At 41.1% G+C, this 27,927-nt stretch overlaps 1 protein-coding gene across 5 annotated transcripts in view; it reads right to left on the minus strand.

The window, feature by feature from the left end:
- USP15 (ubiquitin specific peptidase 15) overlaps positions 1 to 27,927 on the minus strand; it is a 107,495-nt gene that overhangs the window by 8,834 nt on the left and 70,734 nt on the right. For all 5 annotated transcript variants that reach the window (XM_083182626.1, XM_083182624.1, XM_083182625.1 and 2 more), the window contains 12 exons: positions 25,871 to 26,015; positions 24,665 to 24,838; positions 14,173 to 14,331; positions 12,084 to 12,308; positions 11,030 to 11,113; positions 10,842 to 10,936; positions 9,639 to 9,830; positions 9,142 to 9,257; positions 7,930 to 8,205; positions 6,599 to 6,669; positions 4,547 to 4,662; positions 122 to 271 (listed from right to left, as the gene is read on the minus strand). In XM_083182626.1, coding sequence (XP_083038752.1) covers positions 122 to 271; positions 4,547 to 4,662; positions 6,599 to 6,669; positions 7,930 to 8,205; positions 9,142 to 9,257; positions 9,639 to 9,830; positions 10,842 to 10,936; positions 11,030 to 11,113; positions 12,084 to 12,308; positions 14,173 to 14,331; positions 24,665 to 24,838; positions 25,871 to 26,015 — 1,803 coding nt within the window. The remainder of the gene's footprint in view (positions 1 to 121; positions 272 to 4,546; positions 4,663 to 6,598; positions 6,670 to 7,929; positions 8,206 to 9,141; positions 9,258 to 9,638; positions 9,831 to 10,841; positions 10,937 to 11,029; positions 11,114 to 12,083; positions 12,309 to 14,172; positions 14,332 to 24,664; positions 24,839 to 25,870; positions 26,016 to 27,927) is intronic.

Consider the following 27,927-nt stretch of genomic DNA (forward strand, 5'->3'; position numbering starts at 1 on the left):
TAATTACTGCTCCCATAGTTTGCACCTCAAGCCTCAGAATATAAAAACTTGAGTTAATTTATACACCCCTCCCGCCAAGCATTTACTGTGAGAATATAATAATTTAACATATAAAACTTACGTTACAGGAAAATCAACTAGTGTATCCAACTTATCCCTCATATATCTACTGTATGAGAAGCGTTTCAAGTGCACCACTAAAACAGGAGGCAAAGACCAGAGATCTAATTTTTTGGTTGCTTGCTGATGTTCTTTGCAATTTGGACAATACCTAAGAGAAAATATAGGATTTATTTGCTCAATACAACCAACATAGGCATGCAAGGTTTTTCAAATTCAATTACTTGCATTATGTACAGTATCATTATTATTATTAACATATCAGAAAGTTGTGTTGAACACACTTCAGTATAAAAAGTGGAGAAAAATCCTTCAGGTACTATTTATAATTAGAAGGAAAAAGTCAAAGGCTATATAGAAGGGTACACTTAGAATTTCAGTCTGGTTTTGTACTTCCATTCAAGTGTTTGTTAACTCTGGCCAGGGGCTTTGTTTGTCCCAAACATATCACACAACACATGAAATTATTTTACATTCATTTTATGTATTTAACAATGTAAACATATACTTGTACTAGTAAACCCACTCGAAGCAAAAGCTTTGAAAGCTAGTCTGCTACCTTCTGTGTTTGTGCATGTGTGAGAAAGATGAAGTTTCAAACTCTGCCAGCAGTTGGCAGTGTTTCAAAGACTCACGAACACTATTCTAGATATCTATATATTATACATAGTCATATCAGTGAACCGCACTCAATGCAATCAAGGGGCAGCTTAGCGATGCCCTACTTTAAAGGAAACAAAGTCCCAAATATAGTTGTGTTGGTTGAAGCAGGCACTCACCACAGGTAATAAATCATAGTTGAAAAGAATTTATTTCATCTGAAGTCAGTCGACGTTTCGGTCCACAACAGGGACCTTTGTCAAGACAGGAACATGTCACTCAGCAGACAGGAAACACCAGGCAGTGTACTAATGCAGTGTCACAGGCGACTATTTATGGCATCACAGCACTAATTAAGATACACTCCCACTTCCCAGGAACATGTCACTCAGCAGACAGGAAACACCAGGCAGTGTACTAATGCAGTGTCACAGGCGACTATTTATGGCATCACAGCACTAATTAAGATACACTCCCACTTCCTGTCAAACAACAAGCAGGAAGTGGCTTAAAACTCACCTAAACACCAAGCGCTAGAGAATGAAAATAATCTCACCATGTTTCAGAGAACGGATGGCGAACCACCATTTATCCATCCGACAAGCATTCGAGCAAAAGAAATCGGATAAACCAGTGGCAAAACATTTTCTGGCCTTTGGGCATTCAGTTGCTACTTTACGTTGTATGCTTATTGACTTTGTACCTCCCCTCCATCGTGGTGGGGATCGCATCAAAAAACTCCCATCAGAGAGAGGCTCGCTGGATATACGATTTGGGGACTGTTGCCCCCAGGGGCCTTAATGAGCATATAGCGTACAATATTTTTCTTTGATGTTCCATTAATTATTCTGATATGACATTGCAGCATATATCTATTTCTCTATATAATTTTTTTGTTTTTTTTGGTATTTTTATATGTATAGTATGTGACACACACTGGCACCTGCACTTCATTGTGTGGTTATCTGTGTGTGTACATTTATGTATATGTATTGTAACATTTATTTTTATTTTTTTCTATTTTTATGTGCATATAATGGTTGAATTGTATTTTGATGTGATGCATCAGGCAGTAGTCACATTTGACATATTTATGGCGCACTAGAAACTATATAATTTAAGTATGTTTGAGGCTGAAGCTTAACCCAGTTCTAGTCGTTTCTTTCATTATGAATAGGATTTTATCCTTCTATATTGTGCTATATTGAGCCAGTGGCTCAGTGTGGCGTGTCCATTTACTTATTGTGGCCATTATTGTCCCTACTAGTACTGTGCGCCTTTAATGCTGGTACTGTATTTGCGCATACAAGCGCTCTATTTCCGGCTTTTTCATGCGTTCCACGGCTGTGGAACGCATGGTATTTCCTGTTAAGAGCAGCTTCTAGCGGCTTCTGCCGTTTGTGCATACTTTGGCGCGAACTGACGCCTTACTTCCGGTTTCCGGATGCGTTCCACTGCGGTGGAACGCAAGGCATTTCCGGTCCGGCCGGGATTAGCAACTGGGCTATAACTCAGTCTCCTCTTACTCTATTTTCTCTGTAACTCTCACCATTTAGTCAGCGCTTCTGTACTTCAATGGTGAGGTTATTTTCATTCTCTAGCGCTTGGTGTTTAGGGGAGTTTTAAGCCACTTCCTGCTTGTTGTTTGACAGGAAGTGGGAGTGTATCTTAATTAGTGCTGTGATGCCATAAATAGTCGCCTGTGACACTGCATTAGTACACTGCCTGGTGTTTCCTGTCTGCTGAGTGACATGTTCCTGTCTTGACAATGGTCCCTGTTGTGGACTGAAACGTCGACTGACTTCAGATGAAATAAATTCTTTTCAACTATGATTTATTACCTGTGGTGAGTGCCTGCTTCAACCAACACAACTATATATTATACATAGATAGATCTACATTGTAGTAGAGTTTTATATAAGAGATTTATTAGATTTATTTATTAGATTTATTGGACAATGAGTTTACTGATGTTTCCTCAAACATTTTATTAATATATATCATATTTTACTACACGGTCAGATCTTATTGTAGTGAACGATTACCCTGCTCACACATGGTTTCATGTCATTATTAGTACACCATATTACTTGGCCTATGCACTTAATTTCAATTACTTTGGGGAGATTATGGGGGTATGCTATTAGCCGCTGTAATTTTTTTTGCACTGAAAAAAAGGGCCATTACTGGGCTATCCAATTGGAGCCTATTTTTTACGTGTGAAAAAACTACCCACATTTGCACAAAAACACATAAGGTCTGATAAAGTGCAGCCTATGGGGGGTATGCAATCTGGGATCACGGCTGTCGATCCCCGCCGACAGCCATGATCCTGGCCCGTTTGTGGTCTGATCAACCGCAGAATGGCAGGCCGGATTCAATATCCTGCCTGCCGCTCAGTGCAAAAGTGGCGTGGCCGCGAAAACGGCCATGGATTGGCATCTGCGGCCGGGATCACGACAATCCACGGCCGTTATCGACAGAACGGGCCTGACAGCTTCTAAAGTCGGGCCCGACCTGCCGTGATCCTGCTTCAATGCTGTCGCTAGACAGCATTGAATAGGGAACCGCCGCTATTACCCATGCCGGAAATAACAGCAGCACATTGCATACCTCCCTATGTGTTTATATGGCAAATATTGTGGACAAAATGGTCACTTATCGGAAATTTCCAATAAGCACTGGAATCCGTGACTAATGTCCTATGTTGGAGGGGAAAACCAATAGGACCATTGCAATTACTTGACTGACCTGCCACTTTGACACATGGGGCTGGAATTAATATTGTAATATTGTGCTTGAATTGAACAATTGCACTCTCCAGAATGACAGAGTATAATATGGATTTGTTGGACATGTAACAAGAATTTTGATCAGATTAAGCAGTATCTTTAAAATTACAATCCAAAGTCAATTCACAAACTGACTTGCTCAAGCGGTCATGTCAATGTCATGTGTAAGTTACCATGTAATGCTTTCTTTATAGTAGAGAACATTTATGCCACTAAATTGTGTAATCCTTTATCACCACCAATACAGAAGGTGAAAGCCTGTAACCATCTGAAAGGGTAAAACAAGCAATCTGTATAAACCAGCTGAACACATAATCACAGATGCTGAAGAATGGGATACCTTTCCCCAATGCAAAGTGGTTAAAATCAGGGCTGTCAACAGAAACGGTCAGGCCAATGACTAATAAAATAGACAAATAAGAGATCTATGTAAAAACCAAATGCATTTGAGAAGAAAATACAATTAAATAGGTACCATAACCACAGATGGATGTGTCCCTAATTTGGAAACACACCTGATGGGTAAATACAGGTTGAGTATCCCTTATCCAAAATGCTTGGGGCCAGAAGAATTTTGGATAACGGATTATTCCGTATTTCAGAACATTTCTATATTTCAATGATGTATCTTGAGGTATCTTGCATTTATGTTGTATAAACACATCAACCACATGAAATACACACAAATATATTTTATACTTGAATAAAATAAGGTTTCGAAACATGAAACAAAGTTTGTGTGCTATCTCAGACACTGAATTTGAATGCCCAGCAATTATGTAATTGCACATATTTAGTGCCAGACATATCATTTCCCCAGTAGTGCTTTTAGCAATTTTTTTTCACTTTCTGGAATGTTTGGTTTTCGGAATAATTTGGATAACTGATATTTGGATAAGGGATACTCAACCTGTATATGCAGCATATGGACAAAAATGCAATTGATCTTGAAAATGGTCCAAATGGACTGCTTAACATATAGCCCTGAAAAAGTACCCTTACATAATGGTTCCCTGTGTAGTGGTTAAACGTACCATGGATCTTCAGCACCAAGCTTTTCCTTTGTTGTAAAAAGTTCAATGCAATCTTTTAATTTCATGAAAGTCTTTTTCTGGGGAGTGAAATCAACACTTTCATGTTTTTCAAAATCCTGAAAAATGTGAAGAAAGTAGTATTTAGTCAAGATGAATGCAATAACGTTCTAAGAAATAGAAGTTGTTATGATTTCTAGTTAAACATAATTAAAACCATGGGCATGGTGGCACAGAAGCATGGCTTTCTCACAGTGATCAAGCCCTGGGTTCAACTCCATCCCAAACTGCAATCTTTGTGGAGTCTGTTTTTCCATGTGTGTTTGTGTCGGTTTCTTCCCTTTGTCTAAAAACACACTGTTATCTTAAATCGGGAAACGGTCATCTGTCAGACCAGACTAAGATCGACAGTTATTAGGTCGACCCCGGAAGCTTGACTGTCCCCAAGGTCGACAGGGTTAAAGGTCGACATGGGCCAAGGTCGACATGGTTTTAGGTCGACAGTCATTAGTTCGACATGAGTTTTTCATTGTTTTTTGAGCCGACATGTGCCGACAGGCGGTATTTCATGCCCTACCATCCACTAGGGCGTGGTGGGAGAATAAAATAGTGTGCCGAGCGCAGCGAGGCACCGTGCCCGAAGCATTGCGAGCGAAGCGAGCGATGCGAGGGGCTGCGGTTCAACACCAACTGTGTCCATGTCGACTGTGTCGACATTCGAGTAAAAAAACAGTGAAAAACTCATGTCGACCTAATGACTGTCGACCTTGGCCCATGTCGACATTAAGTCACGTCGACCTTTAACCCTGTCGACCTTGGGGACAGTCGACCTTCCAGGGTCGACCCAATGACTGTAGACCTAAGTCTGTTCTGACAGATGTACCGCTTCCCTTAAATCAGTGTGTGTCCATGTAGTTGAGAAAGTAGACTGTAAGCTGTATGGCTCAGGGACTGATACCAATGGCTACAAATTACCTGAAAAATGCAGTGCAATATATCGGTTGTATAAATAATAAAAATCGTAATAAAACACACTATGAAAACATCTTTAGCAATATAATTTATTTTATATTCATTCTACTACATTGAAATACTTTTATTGTACATAAATTCATCCCAATGTATACTTACACCTAGACAGTACTGTTCAATTAGGTTAAAGTTCTTGCTCTCCGCCACATCACTAAATGTAGTCTATCAAGGCTTAATATTTGAGGGGAAAAAAAATTACACTAGTTCTTAAACTACATTTTTAAGTCACCTAAAATGATTGTATTTTGAAATCCCCGGAAACAAAAAAGTTTCTCCATTAGTAAGAGGGCCTAATTCTAAGGAAAGACAAAACAATGAAACTATAGGGTTTGTACCCCAGCCTTGCCTGAAAGAGATAAATGCTACTTATTGCAGGGACTGACTGAAGCAATTGTAAAATGGGAAAGGGTTTGGGGAACCAATCAGATGCTTCACAATCTACACCAGGGTTTCTCAAACTCGGTCCTCAGGAACCCACACAGTTCACATTTTCCAGGTCACACGGCAGGTGCATTCATTACTTATTGACACATTTTAAAGATCCACAAGTGGATCTAATTATTTCACTTGTGATTCACTTGATTTAGTTAGTAGCAATTAACAAATTATTGTACAATTCCATTAAATCAAAATTCTTGGAATAGTTCTCTCTCTCTCTCTCTCTCTCTCTCTCTCTCTCTCTAGTTGAAGAAAAAGACTGGCACTCGTAGGTCTTTTTAAAGATTGTATTAAATAAACAGTGGAACAACCAACGTTTTGGGGCTGCGCCCCTTGGTCAAGGTGTTGTTCACGACACCTTGACCAAGGGGCGCAGCCCCGAAACGTTGGTTGTTCCACTGTTTATTTAATACAATCTTTAAAAAGACCTACGAGTGCCAGTCTTTTTCTTCAACTACACAGTCTACCGAGACGGGCACATATATATATATATATATAGTTCCTAGGTCATACAGAAAAATAAAAATACAATTTAGAATGCACATGTATTATAGAATATTAGACTACAATCTTACAATTGCTTACCTCTGCTGCATTTTCATCAAAGTATTTTTTCTTCAATTTGGGATCCCAATCCAAAGCAAGGTAGGAGCTTTCTGAAGGCATTAAATAACATATTATAGTTTTATGTTAACAAATCATCTTTTTAAAAATTTACAGCAGACAACAAATCAAAAACAGACAAAGGTGTACATGGATGATGTGAGTCTCCAAATATCTGAAAATACAATGTGCTACATATTCCAAAATTCATCATTTTTTGAGGGCAACAAATAGTACCTGTATTTTATGTTTAGACTTGGGTTCAATCCCCAAAAAGGTATACAAATATGAAATTAATAAATAAAAAATTTTGGAATACAGAATAATTCTGGTCCCAAGCATTTAGGATATGGGAGTAATTAAGTGTAGACTTTTCAGCTAGCCTTACAAAAGCCACTAATTTGCCCCATAGTATTTAATTGCGGGAGGTTTTCAGCACTTTTTTTGGGGTGGGGTGGGGAATCGACATGGGCAAAAAAATCTGTCAATAATTGAATACCCCCCAACCTGTACCACCAATACTAAACCACTAAGAAGACCAAACACTACAAAGTAATGAAATGTTTATGATTATAAATTCCCATCATCAGAGATGCAGTCTAACAACAATACTGGTGTTCATAAATGTACCTCAGGACTTATAGGTAATGTTATCTATATACAACATCCATAAAGTCCTGAGGTACACCATAACAATATTTTGTAATTACACCTAAAAATAAGCTGTATATAAATATTACAATAGCTTCAGCCTGTACATACTGTGGTGAAACAGGGTTAGTTTCACCAGGTCACAAATAGCCTGTAAGGGGTTAGGGAGGAGCCGCCCAGCCTCAGAGAGAGTGCTTTGCAGCCAGGTAAGAGAACCTGGTTTACTGCATTGCCAGGAATGGGTTTCTGAGGTGTGTTTGAGGGATATACGTGTGGGCTATCAAGCACACAACTCTGGTCACAGGCCACATAATCTAGAGCCAGGGTCTTGGACTGTCAGTACCTGGAGGCATTAAGATATTAAGTGCACAGAGTGTTGGGCAGTAATATATGTTTCGTTGGTCGTCCAGATACAATTTGTTTGCTGTAAATTTGATATGTTGCTTGTATGACATTAAATACTTGCACAAACACTGAAAACTGCCTGCTGTGTCCTGAATTGAATGTGACCCTGTTACAATACAGTATGTATTAAATAATTTAAAATACAAAAAAAATGTGTTAAATCTAAAATTATTAAAGGCTTGTAAATATTTAATAAAAGAGCTAAAATTCCTTCATCCTATTTTTATTTTACGTAAAACTTAAAACAAAAAACTTACCATCTAGCCTGAGTTGTCTATCATCAAATCTAATATATCTTGTATCATCTTTGATATAACTGATGTCGGCATTACCCAAATTAGTAAACTGGAATGTAAACAAGCGTTTTTTCTGCCCTGTGAGTGATTGTCCTTTGCAGGTTTCTTCAGTGCTCAATCCATTTTCGGAGTCGTTATCTCCTCCAACAGAGTCTTCAGATTGGCTGTTCTCATTCTCTGAAGGAAGCTCTTGATCCTGGCTAGATTCATCATCTGGTTCATCAGTTTCCATTTCACCTTAGAAAACAAACAGTCACAGTTTCATCATGTCGTCTCCAATAATGCCACTTTAGGACGATCATATACTATTAGACAGAAAGCAAAAATGAGCTTTACTTTTAAAAAGTAAACAGAGTTAAAATAAAGCTCATTTTTGCTCCTACACAATGTAAAATCTTTCACTGTATACATACTTTAATAATATCTAATGCAGTCCCAATCTTCAGTGTCAACATATTTGCTTTACTTTCTATACAGTTGGGCCGCTATCAAGATCGCACAAAACATTTAGCATTTTATCCTCAGGGAGCTATAAATAATTGAAAAGTTCAAACTCAAGTACTGGATATGCACCTATACAATCAATGGCGCGATCACCAGATAATGGGTGAACGGTCCAACGATTGTATATGTATTTATGCAGGACAGATAACCGATAAATGGCTTCTTTCTATATGTGGCTGCCAAACCTCCTATCTCATAGATGTACATACGCGCTGATCTATTTCTAGCATGGTGACATTATGAGCCCCCTATGAGCTCCATACACTATGTCAACCTTTTGCTTGTCTACCTACTGTAGATCCATCCACACCTACCAATTTCCCTGGTGACTGCAGTCCTGGACTGACCGTTAAGGGCTGGTCATGGATTTGGGATGGGGTAGTACACATTTCTTTCTATTTTTAACATTTTACATATACGGTGAACTCTGCAGGGCTTACACTCCACTGCAAATTAAAAGCAGCACTATGAAGTGTAACAGTGAAATACAGTAGCATTCAAAATGGAAGCACAGTAAAAGCTATTTTTTTTTTCAGTTTGCGATCACACACTTAGGAGCTGGGTCTTTCATTTGATCCGATTAATATTTTCTGCATGATTTAGAATCCATAACTTTCACAGTTTGAACAATAACAGTAAAAAGTCACCAAAAACGAAAAACAAACTTACTCGGAGAACCTTCTTCATGGATACCATTCGGGCCATTTCCATTAATGGTATGCTCCTTATTGCAATGCAGAGCGCCATCAATTTCTTCACTCTCAGTTGTAATTTTTACATATCGGCTGAAAGATGACAATTTAGGGAGACAGTAAAATGACATGGAACGTTGAATGAAAAGTAGTGGTAGTTTCAGTCAGTGATACCTGTATATACAGCGAGCCAACTATTTAGTGCAATTAGGGCAAGATCTAGTTAAGCAATAAAACAAGCAATATTGTGTATGTAACAAACCACGTTGCCATGCAAGGGTAGTAAATAATATTATATTGTTTCTCTCTCTGTGATAAAATCATTAGAAAACATTTCTTCATTAATAGGTTTGCAGAACTATAAACATTTTGAAAGCGTACAACAGAAAATAGGAAGTAAAAGCAAACAGATTTTAAGGTTACATCAAGTCACAATTTCACTAGCTTGTTATTTACTAATCTCGGAATACGTACCACATTCTTGATAAGAGGAGGTTATACAGCTTATCTTCAGTGATGTTTCTAGGCACAGTCATGAGAAAAGGTTGGCTAAATAATGTTGAACCATGGTGATGACTATAGCTTGTATGGCGAAACTTCTCACGTAAATAAATAGGAATTATGACTTGCTCTGTATCTTCTGTCCTGTTGATTGACGTTTCAAATCTAAAAGTACATTTTTTTTATTATAATCCCCCACAAAAAACAAAATATGCATTCCAGTTAGTTTATATAATGTACATTTCAATTAATTTACTATATTATAAGGATGAAACAAGAATGAGAACCTTTTAATATTGATCTCTGAGTTCTCAACCCCATACTACAGTATATTGAAGTGTTCATTAAGTCAGCTGTAGCCTCCTATGTCAGCAGCTGTGCACCTGTGTCGTACAAAAATAGCTGAACCCTGTAAACATCGGTTCTGCGTTTGGCTCAGAATCAGGCCCTACATGTGATGGACTCCTATCCCCCACTGCGGGGACAACACTAGCCCTGCTGCTGGCTCCAGGCTGCGCTGGAGATCTCGCGATAAAAGTGAGATCTCGCACATGCTCATTAGAGCCTGCCGGGGGGAAAGCGCTAGTGGGCATGCGCAGGGCCACTGATAAGGAGAGCCGTTAACGCTGGGCATAATGGCTCTCCTTATCAGCTGGGGGTGGGGTAATACATTCGGCCGCAACGGGTACCCACTTCTCCACATTATTCAGGAGAAGCGGGACACATTATTTTAAAAATGTTAGGGACAGATTGATACATCTGCCCCAATGCATTCAATTTGTAAATGCGAGACAAACTATGGACACATCCTCAAAGCAATTAAGATGTATGTACAGTAGAAAAAAAAAAAAACTACTGTAGATGCAACATAAACATTACGTAAGACACAGAATTAGGCACATAGTTCAACACTAGAGAATCTGTGAGATACGCCTAGCCTGTTTTCCTAAAGAAAATTTTTGCACCAAACATGAATGAAATAATTGTCTTACAGTTTGATTTCCGAAACCTCTCATGTGTTTATTCTGACCTTCTATTTCATTTTAACACACATTTTTTTTAAATGTACCTAGATCTGGGGAGACAACTATATACAAACTGTACTATTACTTTTTTTTATTAGCCCACGGCCCATCACCTCTTTAACTAAACAAGTTAGTGCACTATGAAACTTACACATAAATGTCATCACGCTCCATAATGCTACTCAGGTTTTCATCCATAGCGAATATCCTATGGAATCTATGGTTGTAAATATCTGTGACCACCATCTAAAACGCAAGTTGTAGAAAAATGATATCATTAATTTACAGTATGAAACTGTATAAATACAAAGAAAAGGCATGCAAAAACATAATACATACCTTTTCTGGTGCAATATCAGACAGTGAAGAAAGAGCTGTGCAAAGATCCATAATGTTTCCAATCTTTGGAACAATGACCTTATACTGGAAAATAAATATACAAATACATATGTTCAGGATGTTCTATCAAATCTAAAATTGCAAATAACTGCATCTTTTGTTACTATACAACCTACAGATTATTCATAAGCTTACTATTCTTGTCATGTTTGCTTGTTTACGGCACAATATAACATTACATTAGAAAACTACGTACTAATGTGTAGACAACTTAACACAAACAGTTAATAATGTATTGTGATGCTAACCGAATGGGAGGGAGAAATAACAAATGTCTTGATAGTCTGGACATTTTCCACTTTCCACCTTGCTTCTGATGGCCATAGGTCTCATAGGCAAGCACAGAAACCCCCCTCCTCTTGGCAATAATAGCACTGGTATATAATATGATCAATAGAGCTGCAACCACATCAGTGTAAGGGACAAAACAGAACAGTTTACTGTGCAGGTCTCTGGAAACGGTGCCCACCATGTTCTGGTAACTGATCACTGCTGCACATCCACAGTGCCCATATTGCCGGTGATTTTTGCCACAACTAATGCGCACCAATGCGGGACTCCAGAAAGGTAAGACAATTAAACATGGGTGCACACACTAATCCCACTATAGATATGTTAATGTCACGAGACGATCTTCCAGTCTTCAACAGAACACTGGCAGTGCTTCATGACTCAGGCAATTCTCTGTTTTATTGCTAACAGCTGGAAGTCGTTAATCCTAAAAAAACAAAAAACAAACAAGCCCCCCAAAATTTGTGATTTGAAATATAAGCTAGCTTAATAGGCTTTAAATGTTTATTATCAACATCCATATCTCACAAAAGGCCACCAATCTGCGAACAGTAGGACAGAAATGTATAGGCTCAAATTAAAAGAAAAAGTCAACACATCTTGATACATTTTGGTGTCATTTGATACATTAAAGCCTTTAAACTGTGATGTATATTCAGTTAGATACTTTCATGTATTAAGCGTTTGACTGCTCATATATTACCTGCATAGGTTTAGAAAGGGGATCCATTCTAACAAGATAAACTTCCAGTGTGCGCTCCTTTTTCATCGGTAGTGGAAGTGTTAAGTAACAAAAAGGATCAAATGTCACAGAGATTTTAGCACATTCAGGACACACTAAGGTGGACTTGAATAACCCGTGAAAAATATCAACAATAATTGAATCATTTCTTTTTATATGGTTCTCCCAGGCTTCTTCAGCTACGACCTGTAATTTGAAAATACTATATTCAACATTTTCTAAAACAAAAATCTTCAAACAATAATTTTTTAAATACTCTAGGCAACCCTTGCAATGGGCTTGAGTCAACACCAGATAGATATAGACAGGTAGTTTTGAAAATACAAAATCAAACATTTATTTAAGTTTAGAACGCTTGTAAGCTGGACACAGCATATTAGGCATGGCTCCACCTGAAGCAATTCTCAGGCTATCAGGAGGAATGAGTACATTACAAAAATGTAAGAATTGCTTTCACGTGTTTCCCCCCCCCCCCTTTTTTTTTTAGATTTCTCATCACGCAAGATAAAAGCCAAAATGCGTAAGTTCCTAACTTCCATTAACCATACATCCACTCCATCTGTTTGTTCATGTTGTGGAAAGACTTAAAACTTTTGCATATTGACTAATTGCTATTATGTGCGGTGGCTAAAGGCTCAATCCTGTTATTAGTAGATGAAAAGACTTAATGAATTATAGACTGCTCTCCTAGAACCGCTAGCATTCTACTCCAATAAATCTGTGAAAACAAATCTTTATACACGGGGTTCCCAAAGCTCAATGCGTTTTTGTGTGTGTATTCTTGGAAATGTTGCCAGCGCCAAAAGAGCAAACAAGGGAAATGGAACGGTTATGAGATAAAAAACCTCATGAATTTTCTGTGTTGATCAGCCACAGGAAGTGTACTTTGAAAGAAGAATCTTGAAGATCTGTGAATGTTAGAAAATCCCCCCTTGTGAGGATACTGTTCACAGATTACAATCAGTGTTATAAGCAGCCAATGGTTTCTGGAACAGTTATGGAATTAGGGCATGTGCCGTTCTTATCTAAGGGTGCTAAAGCAATAACTGTTATGATATATCATAGAGCTCCTAACTGTTGGCATTTTGGATTGCACACAAACATTTTCTTTGGTATACTAATAAAATGTATCTGCCATCTCACTTTCAGAGTCTGTAGTACCTACTGAACCTTTATGAACTGTTTCCATATGTGTGCATATAAGAAATCTATGCCCAAATGTTGTATGACTGATCCTGACAATAGAGCTTTAAAAAAAGACTCTCTCAAATACAGTTTCCCAGGTTTGTAACTTTTTGCACTTGCATGAGATCAATGGTTGAGAAAACCTCCCCTCCCATCCAAGTTAAGAAATTGGTTACACAATAGATTACCTTTGGTGTATTTGGAGGGGTATTGAACTGGTGCACTCCATAGGCAAAATACTGAACTAGTTGAATACCCACCTTGTAACGGTTGGTCTACTCTGCATGGCCATATCCACAGTCTATCTACTATAGATGATGCACCAGTACGGCTACAGCAGCTATGTTGATGCTTCCCATGGCAATTCAATTATACTTAGGACACAAACCTGTTTGGAGATATTGCCTGTTTACCCTACTCTGAACATACAACTGAAGTGCTTCTTGCCCCACAGTCAGAGGGCTCCTCAAACAGACAGTAAGTAATAACCATGCCAAACTTTAATGTTGTTCCTGAGGAAAAAGAGCTTTTAAAAAATGTTCCATCTTTCTGCTATCCAAGGATTCTCTAAAGTTTCCCATTTTTTTTATATCTGATTTTGTGTGTGTGTTATGCAGGGGTTTTTCAGCTTGCTATATAATTCATCATTCTTAATGATAGTGTGATAGTGTGCCATGGAAAATGAAGGCGAAACATTGTTAAAACATAGTTAAGTTTAACGTGAAACCAGATCACAGAAATGAATCATGCTTAATCAAGCTTAAAATCAGACATTTTTACTCTGCTACCAAAGTAAAAATGGCCACGGACTTATTTTAGATGGACTACATTAACATGAGATACAAATTACAGATGAAGATAATACCTTATCTGGCCTCCCATCTGCATCCTTTAGTTGAATATAAGGCTTCTTTCGAATTCGATTTAAATCTTCATGTAGGCCATCTAATAAAAAAGCAAGTAGTTCTTGGCAATCCTGCTGCTGATAACCGGAAAACTGAGGTGCAAAACGGCCTACCTGAGTCTGTAATATAAACACACAAATAATGACTCAAGATACAGAGAATGTTACACATGTCCGTTGAATATACCTATTAATTGAAATAACACCAATGCAGCAGAAGACATTTAAAAACACACCAATTATAAATACAATAAGGAATTACAAACTTTAAAGCAGTCAAATGTACTACCACAGAAGTCACCAATGGTAGTTTGCAACATTAGATAAAGATCTAAACTTTATGGTTTTCTAAACGTGAGTGCAATCGGACATAACATGACAATCAATTTTTTAGTGTTGGCCATTTGGATCTTCCAGCAAGACAAAACGCCAGCCAATGCACAGGAAAAAACCATCACCACCAAGAGTGAAGCATATCAATCCAAATCTAAATGCAAAGCTATGTTAATTGGGTACTTATGTAGTATCTGGGCTGCCGATTTTTTGATTGTATGCCTTAAGTTAAGGCATACAATCAGATGCGATGCGATGCGATGCGATATCGCATCGCATCGCATACGACCATATCGCATGCGATGCGATGTGATGCGATGACCCAATTTTTCCATAGGATTCAATGTTAAAATGGACTGAGTCCATTTTAACATGGAATTCAATGGGAAAAAGGGGTCCTTTTCATACCCCTACTATCCAAGTGGGCATGGAGTTGGATATAAACCTGTGGCGAGCGTAGCGAGCCACCGAGCCCGAAGCGTGGCGAGCGAAGCGAGCCCCGCGAGGGGACGGTATTCTGTGTCCCCTGGCGGGGCTCGCTACGCTCGCCACGCTTCGGGCTCGGTGGCTCGCTACGCTCGCCACAGGTTTATATCCAACTCCATGCCCACTTGGATAGTAGGGGTATGAAAAGGACCCCTTTTCCCATTGAATTCCATGTTGAAATGGACTCAGTCCATTTTAACATTGAATCCTATTGAAAAATCGGGTCCATCGCATCGCATGCGATATGGTCGGGTGCGATGCGATGGACCCGAATTCAAAATCGGCAGCCCAGTTACTACATAAGTACCGTTAATTGTTTTCTTTGATCTCAAGGGTAGTACTGTACTTTATTTTGGCAGACTGGGAACCAGAAGATACAACAATAAATCAATGAAAAAATGGTCCAGAAACTTTGTGGGAAAGAATCTAAAGAAAAAGGCCTTAGTTGTAGAAACCTGGTTTCATCCCCCTCAGGACAAAGCCCCTGCAAAAACTGCTGCCTTTGTGAAGCAGTTTTTGGCCAAGATATAGAATACCCTTCAAGTCAAAGCTGTATTCTAAGGAATCCAGTTGGTATCAGCTACTGAGGTAAAGAGAAAACAACTAAGCTGTTGAGACTGCTCCGCTAAAAATAATCTCTGACCATTGGAAAGTAAGAATTCAGCGGTGTGCAGATGGAAAAGGTGGAGTACATAGAAGAGGGATGAAGTTGAAACGAACTTAATATAAATTACACAGACTTAGACCATCAATCTGTTAAATATACACCAACAACTAAAAAGCACGTAGTAATTCCCTTAGGTTTTATGTAAAATAAATATTCAATTAACATTCCTTAATGTTTATACGAGGGTGATAAAGTCAGGACACAAACCTGACCTACCTGTACCATCCTCCTTTAAAATTAGAACCCCACTCCTGACTTGCTGATAAGACCAATGATCTTATCCTCCTCTTACTATTTATTTACTATAGATTATACCATAGATCTGCAGCAGGAAAAACAAATGTATGTACAGGTTGAGTATCCCCTATCCGAAATGCTTGGGACCACGAGCATTCCGGATAGGGGAATATTCCGGTTTTTGGAATAAATTGTTTTAGCCATACTTACCTGTCCCCTGATGGTGTCCGGTGGTCCCTCGGCGTCCACGCAGTCCCCGGGCGTCCACAGCAGGCCTCCGGCATCTTCTCCGGGTCTCCAGCGGTCCCAGGAATGCATTGCGCGAGTGTGCGCACCGGTGACGTCACTGGCGCGCGCGCACACTCGCGCAATGCATTCCTGGGACCGCTGGAGACCCTGGAGAAGATGCCAGAGGCCTGCTGTGGACGCCCTGGGACTTGGTAAGTATGAAAAGAGGGTTAGGGGGGGTAAAAAAAATAAATAAAAAAAAATATTCGAATGATTCCAAAAACCACGGTTTTTGGAATCATTCGGATAAGAGATATACGGATACGGGATACTTAACCTGTAGTTCACTTCCGCTCATTATCTTTAAGTAGTTCATCTCCAGCAAAAAAGTACACAAGGCCCCAGACTGGTATTAAATAAATCTGGACCATCTGTGCTCTATGCCTCCTGATGTGTATTTCTAATCTACTTACAACTGTCGGTATATAAGAGAAAATCTGGGCTGGCCAGGCTCACGTAGGGAATAACTATGGACTTATGGAAGCAGTGGAGAAACAAGCTGCATGGATATAAAAAAAAGTGATTTATAAATGTGCGAAACAGCTGCAATAGCAGCCTTCACAAAATTCGAAAACAGTAAACACTACTATTAAAACATTGTAACAGTGGTGCTTATGCAGATAACATAGGAATTACTGGACTGTCTGTCCATCCCGACAGCCGTGATCCAGCCGATAAGCAAAAAGGGGGCATGTCTGCGTAAGCAGCCGTTGTCGAGATATGGTCAGGCTGATTCTGCCCTGATGCCTCTTCAATGCGGTCAGTAAAGACAACATTGAATAGGCGGCGTTTAAGGGAAGGGGGAAGGGGAGACGGGCCAGTGCACAGGTTGGTGTGGTAGTCTCAATATAGAAAGATGATAATAGCAGTCCACAATAGAATTGTATTATGAGAACAGGAGGTTCCCTAAAGTCAAGGATGTGGAGGTGCACCCTAGAGAGTAAATATAATTGGAAAGGAGAAGAAGGAACGACTCTCTTTGGTGTTGGGGCACTCTTAGTTTAATGATTACATTAAGTAATCTATGAAAATATTTAAAAGTAGTTGGGTTGTCTGAAATGAAATGTGGGCGGGATTGAGGGTACTAGCTCAAAATAGTGGAGTCAAGTAGAAAAAATGCTAGTTGAACATGGTGGTAGAGGAGGAATGTTCCACCTCCAGGAGAGTTGTTTTACGTTTAAAAATTAACTTTTATTAGGTATAGCGTAAAAAAGTATCTAGACAGACATTAACAGACGTTTAACACAAAACATTTAGACATATAGACAAAATAGAGGTAACCCTTGAATATCTGTGCCTATTGGGGCACTGGGTCCTCCTGTGTTACCTCCACCTGGGTGGGCAATGTGCGAAATCCCAGGTAAGAATAATGCCTCCTCTACAGTAGATTGTGTGTTAAGAGTCCGCGGAGGGATAGTTGAATAATGCCTTCTCTACGGTAGGTTGTGTGTTAGAGTCCGCGGAGGAATAGGTTGGCTCTGTCCCTTGTAAAAGGTAGCTTTATTGCGGGGTCAGGGGTTCCGCTAATGGGGCTTTAGGCGTTCTTGCACTGGGTGAGCCTAATCCTAAGGTTACAATTGTGCAAGGATAACCTTTGCTAAAAAGGCTAGGTGGAGATCTAGTACCCAATAGGGTTCACTCTTTCTCAAAGAGTGTGGTATGTGCGCCGCTTAGGGGATTGGTATATGGGTGACAAATACTTCGGTTCTAGTACCCCCTATATGCATCCGCACTGTACACAGGTGATTCGTCCAGGTCTGGCTAGAGATATGTCGTCTAGGTAGTCTCAGGTCAGATTACTCAGTGCATACGGAGAAATTTACATAACGTATTGCAAATCTTCACAATCAAAATCAACAAATGCCATCATGAACAAAAAAACCTGTGTTCCAGGATATCCTCTTTGTAGCGAGGAGAATATCGACACCTGTTAGCCCAAAGTACCTCTTAGGGTCCTTCTCACCTCCCTGAGAGGAATCACAGTGCAGACATACAATTCCTATTTTAAGCCACAATATTTATTTTCCTGAGTAATGATGTTCTCAGCAGAGTTAACCTTTGTGCAGAAATTGACTACAATGTATGCAGTTTACAGAGATGTGCTCATTTCACAATTACAGCATTCTGCAGCAACAGAAACAATCATGATATCTATACACAATTTAAATTATTCGAGAAGGGAATAGTTCCATAAATTATGGATCTAATTGCTCCTACAGGAGGACACAGTATGTGGGCCCCTTGAGGCCTGGTTACCAATAATCCCTTGGAAGGGTGAATATTCTTTTAGATCTGCCTCATAAGCAGATAAATGTTCTGTCTCAAAGTCATTTGAGAATTGCACAGAAGACCGACTGGTCTACAAGAAACTTCACTGGGTCTAATCTAAATGGCCAATGTGAAGTTATTCAAACAGACAAATTTTTTAAGACAGGAAAAAGGTAGCAGTATAAACTATCTAATTCTCCCGCAAGGAGATAGGGATGGGACTAGGGGGAGAGAAGGTGAGGAAAGATAGGAGGCAGGTTAGGGTAAGAATGGGGTGGAAGTTGGGGTTGGGATCCCGTTCTGCCCAGTAGGTATGGGTAGTCCCACCGACTTTATATACCCGTAACAGAAGGGAGAGTCTGGTTCAAGGTTGGAAAGTCTCCTTTCCCCTCTGGCAGGTTGTCTACTCCAACTGTCAGCTGCCACTTGGTGAGAGTGGGCTTTTTAGGGTATTGTGGGGGATGTTCCCAACCTTGTAGGGTATAGGGTCAGAGGTGAAATATGAAAGAATGCTCTGTGTGATCCTCTATAGCAAGCGGCTGCTGCCCTGCTTTGTATACCTGTGGGCTCGGGGTGGAATATTGTACGGTTTTGGAGAGAGGTCACCCTTCTCTCATAGTACTTTCAGACGCCCCGGGCCGGTTGCCGTCAGTTTGTCGACGGACCTCAGAGGTATGGCGGGTGAGCGGGCTTGTGTTAGCGCACAAAGAGGGATATACGACGAGAGCAGTCAAGTGGGGAAACTGCTGTCAGGGTAAGCACTCAGAGTCCCCTGTTTAGATAATTTCCAGTGCAGGGTGAGTCATGGGTGCTATGCCCGGATGAGTGTTCCCAGAGCAGGGAGTCGAACCCTGAATATGATTTAAAGTCAGTGCTGGGATAGGTGTGCTGCTGTCCTCCACATATATCGATAGTGGTGGAGGGTGAGCGGCACCTATCAGGAGGCCAGCTAGTGGGGTAAGTAGAGAATAGATTTGAAATTACAGAAGAGGGGGACGGAGGGAAGTAAGAGGGAGGAAGCGCAGGTCAGAAAGGGTAACAGGGGAATGCGGGAGAAAGTGATACCTGTCTGTGTACAGCGTACACGTATCTGGTACTTGGGATGTCTCCTGCAGGTATTGGAAGCTGTGTGGGACGGCGTCCTGTGTCTGCAAGTGTATCTCTGTTAATTGTGCAGGCTGCTGTGTATGAGGCAGGAGGGTGCCTGGGGGGTTCCCTTGAGCGCGGCTTCTGACTGGTGTCTGCCTGATGCTCCCGGACTTTGGAGCAGACTGAAGTTGCTGCTGCAGGGGACACTCTGTATCGGGACTGCTCCCCCGGTCACCAAGCGGTGAGATGGCTGTTGCAGGGAATGCTCAGGTCCGAGCTGTTCCCCGGATCCACGAGCGGTAGCGTCTATAATATGTGGATTGGCTGTTTATGGGATACGCTGGATAGTAGCGTCTCTCCCTCTCCTCGCGTAGATGCGGCTGCTGCGGGAGGCGCTTGGTAGTAGCGTCACTCCCTAAATCACCAACAATCGTTTCACCTATGGGCTTCGTCAGGTCGACACCCTCAGGGTGTCGTCAGGGTGTCGACCTGACGAAGCCCATAGGTGAAACGATTGTTGGTGATTTAGGGAGTGACGCTACTACCAAGCGCCTCCCGCAGCAGCCGCATCTACGCGAGGAGAGGGAGAGACGCTACTATCCAGCGTATCCCATAAACAGCCAATCCACGTATTATAGACGCTACCGCTCGTGGATCCGGGGAACAGCTCGGACCTGAGCATTCCCCGCAACAGCCATCTCACCGCTTGGTGACCGGGGGAGCAGTCCCGATACAGAGTGTCCCCTGCAGCAGCAACTTCAGTCTGCTCCAAAGTCCGGGAGCATCAGGCAGACACCAGTCAGAAGCCGCGCTCAAGGGAACCCCCCAGGCACCCTCCTGCCTCATACACAGCAGCCTGCACAATTAACGGAGATACACTTGCAGACACAGGACGCCGTCCCACACAGCTTCCAATACCTGCAGGAGACGTCCTAAGTACCAGATACGTGTACGCTGTACACAGACAGGTATCACTTTCTCCCGCATTCCCCTGTTACCCTTTCTGACCTGCGCTTCCTCCCTCTTTCTTCCCTCCGTCCCCCTCTTCTGTAATTTCAAATCTATTCTCTACTTACCCCACTAGCTGGCCTCCTGATAGGTGCCGCTCACCCTCCACCACTATCGATATATGTGGAGGACAGCAGCACACCTATCCCAGCACTGACTTTAAATCATATTCAGGGTTCGACTCCCTGCTCTGGGAACACTCATCCGGGCATAGCACCCATGACTCACCCTGCATTGGAAATTATCTAAACAGGGGACTCTGAGTGCTTACCCTGACAGCAGTTTCCCCACTTGACTGCTCTCGTCGTATATCCCTCTTTGTGCGCTAACACAAGCCCGCTCACTCGCCATACCTCTGAGGTCCGTCGACAAACTGACGGCAACCGGTCTGGGGCGTCTGAAAGTACTATGAGAGAAGGGTGACCTCTCTCCAAAACCGTACACTATTCCACCCCGAGCCCACAGGTATACAAAGCAGGGCAGCAGCCGCTTGCTATAGAGGATCACACAGAGCATTCTTTCATATTTCACCTCTGACCCTATACCCTACAAGGTTGGGAACATCCCCCACAATACCCTAAAAAGCCCACTCTCACCAAGTGGCAGCTGACAGTTGGAGTAGACAACCTGCCAGAGGGGAAAGGAGACTTTCCAACCTTGAACCAGACTCTCCCTTCTGTTACGGGTATATAAAGTCGGTGGGACTACCCATACATACTGGGCAGAACGGGATCCCAACCCCAACTTCCACCCCATTCTTACCCTAACCTGCCTCCTATCTTTCCTCACCTTCCCTCCCCCTAGTCCCATCCCTATCTCCTTGCGGGAGAATTAGATAGTTTATACTGCTACCTTTTTCCTGTCTTAAAAAATGTGTCTGTTTGAATAACTTCACATTGGCCATTTAGATTAGACCCAGTGAAGTTTCTTGTAGACCAGTCGGTCTTCTGTGCAATTCTCAAATGACTTTGAGACAGAACGTTTATCTGCTTATGAGGCAGATCTAAAAGAATATTCACCCTTCCAAGGAATTATTGGTAACCAGGCCTCAAGGGGCCCACATACTGTGTCCTCCTGTAGGAGCAATTAGATCCATAATTTATGGAACTATTCCCTTCTCGAATAATTTAAATTGTGTATAGATATCATGATTGTTTCTGTTGCTGCAGAATGCTGTAATTATGAAATGAGCACATCTCTGTAAACTGCATACATTATAGTCAATTTCTGCACAAAGGTTAACTCTGCTGAGAACATCATTACTCAGGAAAATAAATATTGTGGCTTAAAATAGGAATTGTATGTCTGCACTGTGATTCCTCTCAGGGAGGTGAGAAGGACCCTAAGAGGTACTTTGGGCTAACAGGTGTCGATATTTTCCTCGCTACAAAGAGGATATCCTGGAACACAGGTTTTTTTTTTCATGTTGGCATTTGTTGATTTGATTGTGAAGATTTGCAATACGTTATGTAAATTTCTCCGTATGCACTGAGTAATCTGACCTGAGACTACCTAGACGACATATCTCTAGCCAGACCTGGACGAATCACCTGTGTACAGTGCGGACGCATATAGGGGGTACTAGAACCAAAGTATTTGTCACCCATATACCAATCCCCTAAGCGGCGCACATACCACACTCTTTGAGAAAGAGTGAACCCTATTGGGTACTAGATCTCCACCTAGCCTTTTTAGCAAAGGTTATCCTTGCACAATTGTAACCTTAGGATTAGGCTCACCCAGTGCAAGAACGCCTAAAGCCCCATTAGCGGAACCCCCGACCCCGCAATAAAGCTACCTTTTACAAGGGACAGTGCCAACCTATTCCTCCGCGGACTCTAACACACAACCTACCGTAGAGAAGGCATTATTCAACTATCCCTCCGCGGACTCTAACACACAATCTACTGTAGAGGAGGCATTATTCTTACCTGGGATTTCGCACATTGCCCACCCAGGTGGAGGTAACACAGGAGGACCCAGTGCCCCAATAGGCACAGATATTCAAGGGTTACCTCTATTTTGTCTATATGTCTAAATGTTTTGTGTTAAACGTCTGTTAATGTCTGTCTAGATACTTTTTTACGCTATACCTAATAAAAGTTAATTTTTAAACGTAAAACAACTCTCCTGGAGGTGGAACATTCCTCCTCTACCACCATGTTCAACTAGCATTTTTTCTACTTGACTCCACTATTTTGAGCTAGTACCCTCAATCCCGCCCACATTTCATTTCAGACAACCCAACTACTTTTAAATATTTTCATAGATTACTTAATGTAATCATTAAACTAAGAGTGCCCCAACACCAAAGAGAGTCGTTCCTTCTTCTCCTTTCCAACATTGAATAGGCACCCGCCACTATTTCCCCCGTCGGAAACAGCGGCAGAGGATTACATATGCCCCTTAGAGGTGGATCAAAAAAGAAAAATGAAAAGATATGTAAAAAAAAAATTTGCAAAAAGATTGATAAAAAATGTATTGGTCCCCTTTAGTGGATAGTAACTAGTCTGGCAATGTGCCTCTAGTGGAACATAAACCTGGACTGTTCATGTGGATAAATGGTGCTTACCCGCTGCTGAGCCCCCCCAATCACTGCCTGTCTGTCATTGTCCCCCTCTCCTCAGTGCCCTTCTGTTGCGGACCTCCTGCCTGTGTCAGCTCCCTGCTTCCACTTTTCAGTAAAAACAGGATTTTGCTGGACAACTGGTAATAAAGTGTAACTTTAATATTATACAAAGGTACATGGAGTTAGACTAAAAGAGGATCCTCCTGCCTTATTGTGATACTCAAATGGAAGTGAAAGAATATTGCCAAGTTTTTAACTGTGTAACAGAGCAAGAGTTTTTTCTCAGATAATTTCTAAATGTTCATAGACGTTTCTATAATGGGTGCAATTTGGGCAATTGCCCATGGACCCCCACCCCACACCTATGTATTAATACTCGCCTTTCCAGGGTCCCAGGTCAGGTTCTGCATATGTGGCAAAATTGGCTATAGAACCGTGGAGAAGAGGGGGCCAAACCGGAGTCTACACATGGGCCCCTCTTCAGTTAAAAACAATCTGAATATGTTATCTGTAGGAGCGCTACTGTGATACAACTTTGAAATGGTATTGTAGAAGATGCATGGATGTCATGTGGTTGCCAGCCAAGTAATAATACAGCCTAGCCGCTCCAACTGTATAGAATTGATCGGGGCCACACTAGTATAAAAAAAAAAAAATTGTACTGGTCCTGGGGGTAGGGCGCAGACGCTAACCTGCTGCTGCTGCTGTGTGAACCCTTATAGTTGGGGAAGAAAATGATCACCCTTCTCTGCTCTACTACTAAGGGTGATGTTGCACAACTACTTTTACTAAATGTTTAAATTACAATTGCTCCAGACTAAAATAATTCCTCAGAAAAAAGATATCCCATGAGCATTTTAAATTGCTTGAGCGGTTTTTAAAATGTTGAAAAAGATAAAACCTGTACATAATTGAAATATATTTCATAAGTACATCATCAAGAATATTTTAAGAGCCCAATGGAATCACGGAGAACTAAAGCATTGCACATTTTCAGCTGCAATAAAAACATGATTAAAATTAGGCATGAGAGCTTCTGAAGGTGGAAAAGCACTCACGTGACGCCACTATCTGGGGTTATTCCATTTCAACAACATTTTGTGTAGTGTTCATTTATTTATAAAGAAAAGAAAAAAATATTCTTTAAAAAACAAACAAGGTGCTTGTGTAGTTTCACAGCAGCACTGCCCGCAGATCCCATCGTATGCAAATCGCATTTGCATGCAATGCGATTTAGCACACCCCCACTATCCACGTCAGCATCCTCCCGACCTGATCATACCCCCACTATCCACGTTGGCATGGAGTTGATTTTATAAAGTGTGGGGAGCCACCGAACCCTGGAAAACGAGCCTGATGCTTGATGAGCGCAGTGAGCCCCGCAAGGGGACGTGGATTACTAGACGTGTATTCCGTAATTATTTTTTTTTATAGCTATAAGATATATAAATAGATAAACTGTATACACCTAAAATTTATATAACAGAAAATGTTTTTGAAACACTGACCTTAAATGATCTGGGAGTTACGTAGCTGTATTTCCCTGACCACATTTGCTTGATGAGCTCTGCGTAAGACTTGGCTATTTCCCCTCTCATACCTAAAGGGTTATCCAGGTTCAACTCCTCTTGATACTTATCATTAAGGAAGTATTCTGTAAGTGGTGGAGTATTGCTCAAACACTGAAAAAGTAGAGTGAAAACATAAATTCTAGGAAAATATCATCCAATTGTAAAGCGTAACGGAATACGCTGCTCTATATAGAAACTGTAAATAAATAAATTACATAACTATAGCTGTAAAGCAAGGGACCAATATTAGTAATAAACAAATGTCAAAAAGTATATGGCTAAAAAGAAAAAATAGCCATTAAAAGCTATAATAAGACCATCATAATTTCCGTAAAATGTAAATACACTTCCATTTGGGTACCCAACATGGGTTACAGCAATTTAGCATGGAATATGTAAATAGTTAACAACACCAAGTAGAAATTTAATGGAGATACCCTAACTTGAAAATTGACAGTTTCCCTGTCACCAAACCAAAACTTGTACAGAGCCATCAACAGTATGCATTTCACAGCTAGGAGAGGAGGAAAGTTACCAAATCGGTTTATGATATCTGCATAAAGTACTTACCAACATTTACATTTTATTAAAAACTAGGACATATGGGTCTATCCTATAAGGGTGCAAGGTGCCATTCTGGTACAGTTTTCATGCGTTTAAATGCTGAAAACAGCACTCGAATTAAGCCGATCTCGCACCCTTCACTGGGCCGAATTTGCTTTTAATATGCTCGCACCCCTATGGAGGTGTGAGTGCTTTTAAGCGAATTCAGCCTGCTGTATAGTGCTCCCGGTGCCGTGATCATTCGCACTCGCGAATGATCCACATGGAATAGGATCGATTCCATAGTCGGGAGCAGATTGGGAATAAAAAAAAAGTCACAGGGAAGATCCCTGGTGGGCCAATGAACACTTGGGGCCTACTGTGGCCAGCTGGTGGTGTGGCTGTATTCAAAAGTAGAGGGTGGTATGTTGGTAGTGTGGGTGTGTTGCGGGTTAGAGGGTGGCAAGGCTAGTTATACAGGTGTGTAAGAGGGCCAATCCACCCTTGGACAAAGTCCTGCATACAATATCTGTTACACCTAACTACACAAGCTAGATCGAAATAATTTAAATTACAATTTATTAGCTTTTTTCTTTTTACCTGAAGTGCAGAATTCATAAAACAAGTGTTACCAAGGTTACTTAAGCCACAAAGTCCTGGTTGCTCATTATGTCTTCCTGGCTCAGAGTATTCATAGTTCTTGTAGGCAGCATATGAAGGTAGGCAATAGTTTGAATTTTTCACACTGTAAGCATAAAAAAAATGCATTTAGTAAATATAAATTATATATTGTCAGTAAAAGAAAACAATTGGCAATACATTTATTTTTACCCAGATATCATATGTGTAGGTTCATAGCTTACTCTATGTTCATTAGGTAAAAAAAATTTTTAATAGGCGGTATTCAATCCCCAGCTGCCATTTCTGATGGGGGAAATAGCGGCGGGGGCCTATTCAATGCAGTCTTTCCCAACAGCATTGAACAGGCATCTCGGCAGTCGGGTCCGTTTTGCCAAGAATGGCCGTGGATTGTCGATCTCCTGGCCGTATCTCGAGGGCCACGCCCCCTATTTGGCATGTGGGACATTGAATCCCGACTGCCGAGATGCAGTCCAGGGGGCCGAGAATGGGTCACGACTAGAATACTGCCCTTAAAATAAAACAAACTGCAATTCATCATTTTAGAAAAATTTCCATTGCTGTTCGTGTGTTCTTACTAGCACAGTTTTAGCATTCAATATTTGCTATTTAATGACAGCTGATACAGCTGAATTCTCAAAGCTGCTGCTGCATCTCAAGTACAATACAATAGGAGAAAGAAATGAACTATTTATAGCTTTTCAATTAGGACAGAATGAGCAAATGTTCTCAGGCTGAAAACAGAGAAGGCCAATGAAGGATATATAAATGTGCTCCATTTAGGTAATCTATACATCTCTGGAGGAGACACTTTTCTGCTTGTAGACAAACTAAAAAAAAACAAAAAAAACGATGATTTCATTGTACATGCACCCTGGTGGGTGATTCGTATGTTATGTGCACCCCCATTGTTAAAGCCACCTCAACTATTAACGGCAACCCGAAGTGTGGCAAGCGCAGCGTGGAATTGAATTTATATAGTGTGGTGAGCGCAGAGAGCCACCAAGCCCGAAGTGTGGTGAGCCCCGCGAGAGTACGCGGAATACATGTGAAGTTATTCGCGTCCCCTCGCCACACTATATAAAATCAACTCCACGCTGACGTGAATAGTGGCGGTATGAAAAGGTCAGAGGACCTGCACTCGCCACGCTTCGGGTTGGTGTTAATAGTGGCGGTAGCATTAACAATGGGGGTGCATATAACATACTAAATCACCAATCAGGGTGCATGTACAATTAAATCATCATTTTGACGATCTGGTTGCATGCGATGCGATCAAAACGATGTAATAAGATTATAATTGTGTGCGCCGTGCTAGGAAACAAGTACCAAAAAATCAGCTAGAATAAGCAAAAATAGAATACAAGTGTAATGACTGCTTCTGATGTTAGGTCTTTAATACAATCCAAAGTCAAAAAGTTACTTCTCATATTATGATTTATGCAAAAATAATGATGGTAGCAGTTACCCCCTTGTTTACTAAACAATATCATCACTCAAATAAGAAACAAATTTAGTGTAAAAACCAAAGCCTAGGTGTTGGTCTGTACACAAAGCATTGTGCTCATATTGTAAACTGTAGATGTTCCATAAAATATATTGAGGCACTTACGTCCATTAAAACTATATATTTATTTTGTAACCCCTCCCCAGAAAGAAACAACCTAAATACATTTTAGAATTCATTTTAATTTAATGTCTATGGTTTAAGCAGGGCCGGTGCAAGGCACCGGAGCCCCCCAGGCGAGTCGGGGTGGGGGCATCCCTGTGCCGGGGGATGGGGGCAGGGGGGACCTGTTGCGCTGTCTGGGGAGCGGGCAGGGGGGTCCATGCTGGCATCTGACAGGAGCCCGCAGTGGTGTCCTTGCCGCGCAGGTACTTGCGGCGCTGTGTATAAAGCTGGCGGCGGCCCCTGCAGTGAATAAGAAATAACTAACGCTATGCTTTGACGCGGGAAGCGCTTCTGTTTTGAAAACACTGTCCGCATGCCGATTGGCTAAATCTCAGCCAATCAGCGT

Source organism: Crinia signifera, chromosome 4 (assembly GCF_055691185.1).
Source record: "Crinia signifera chromosome 4, ASM5569118v1, whole genome shotgun sequence".
In the NCBI taxonomy this organism is placed as follows: domain Eukaryota; kingdom Metazoa; phylum Chordata; class Amphibia; order Anura; family Myobatrachidae; genus Crinia; species Crinia signifera.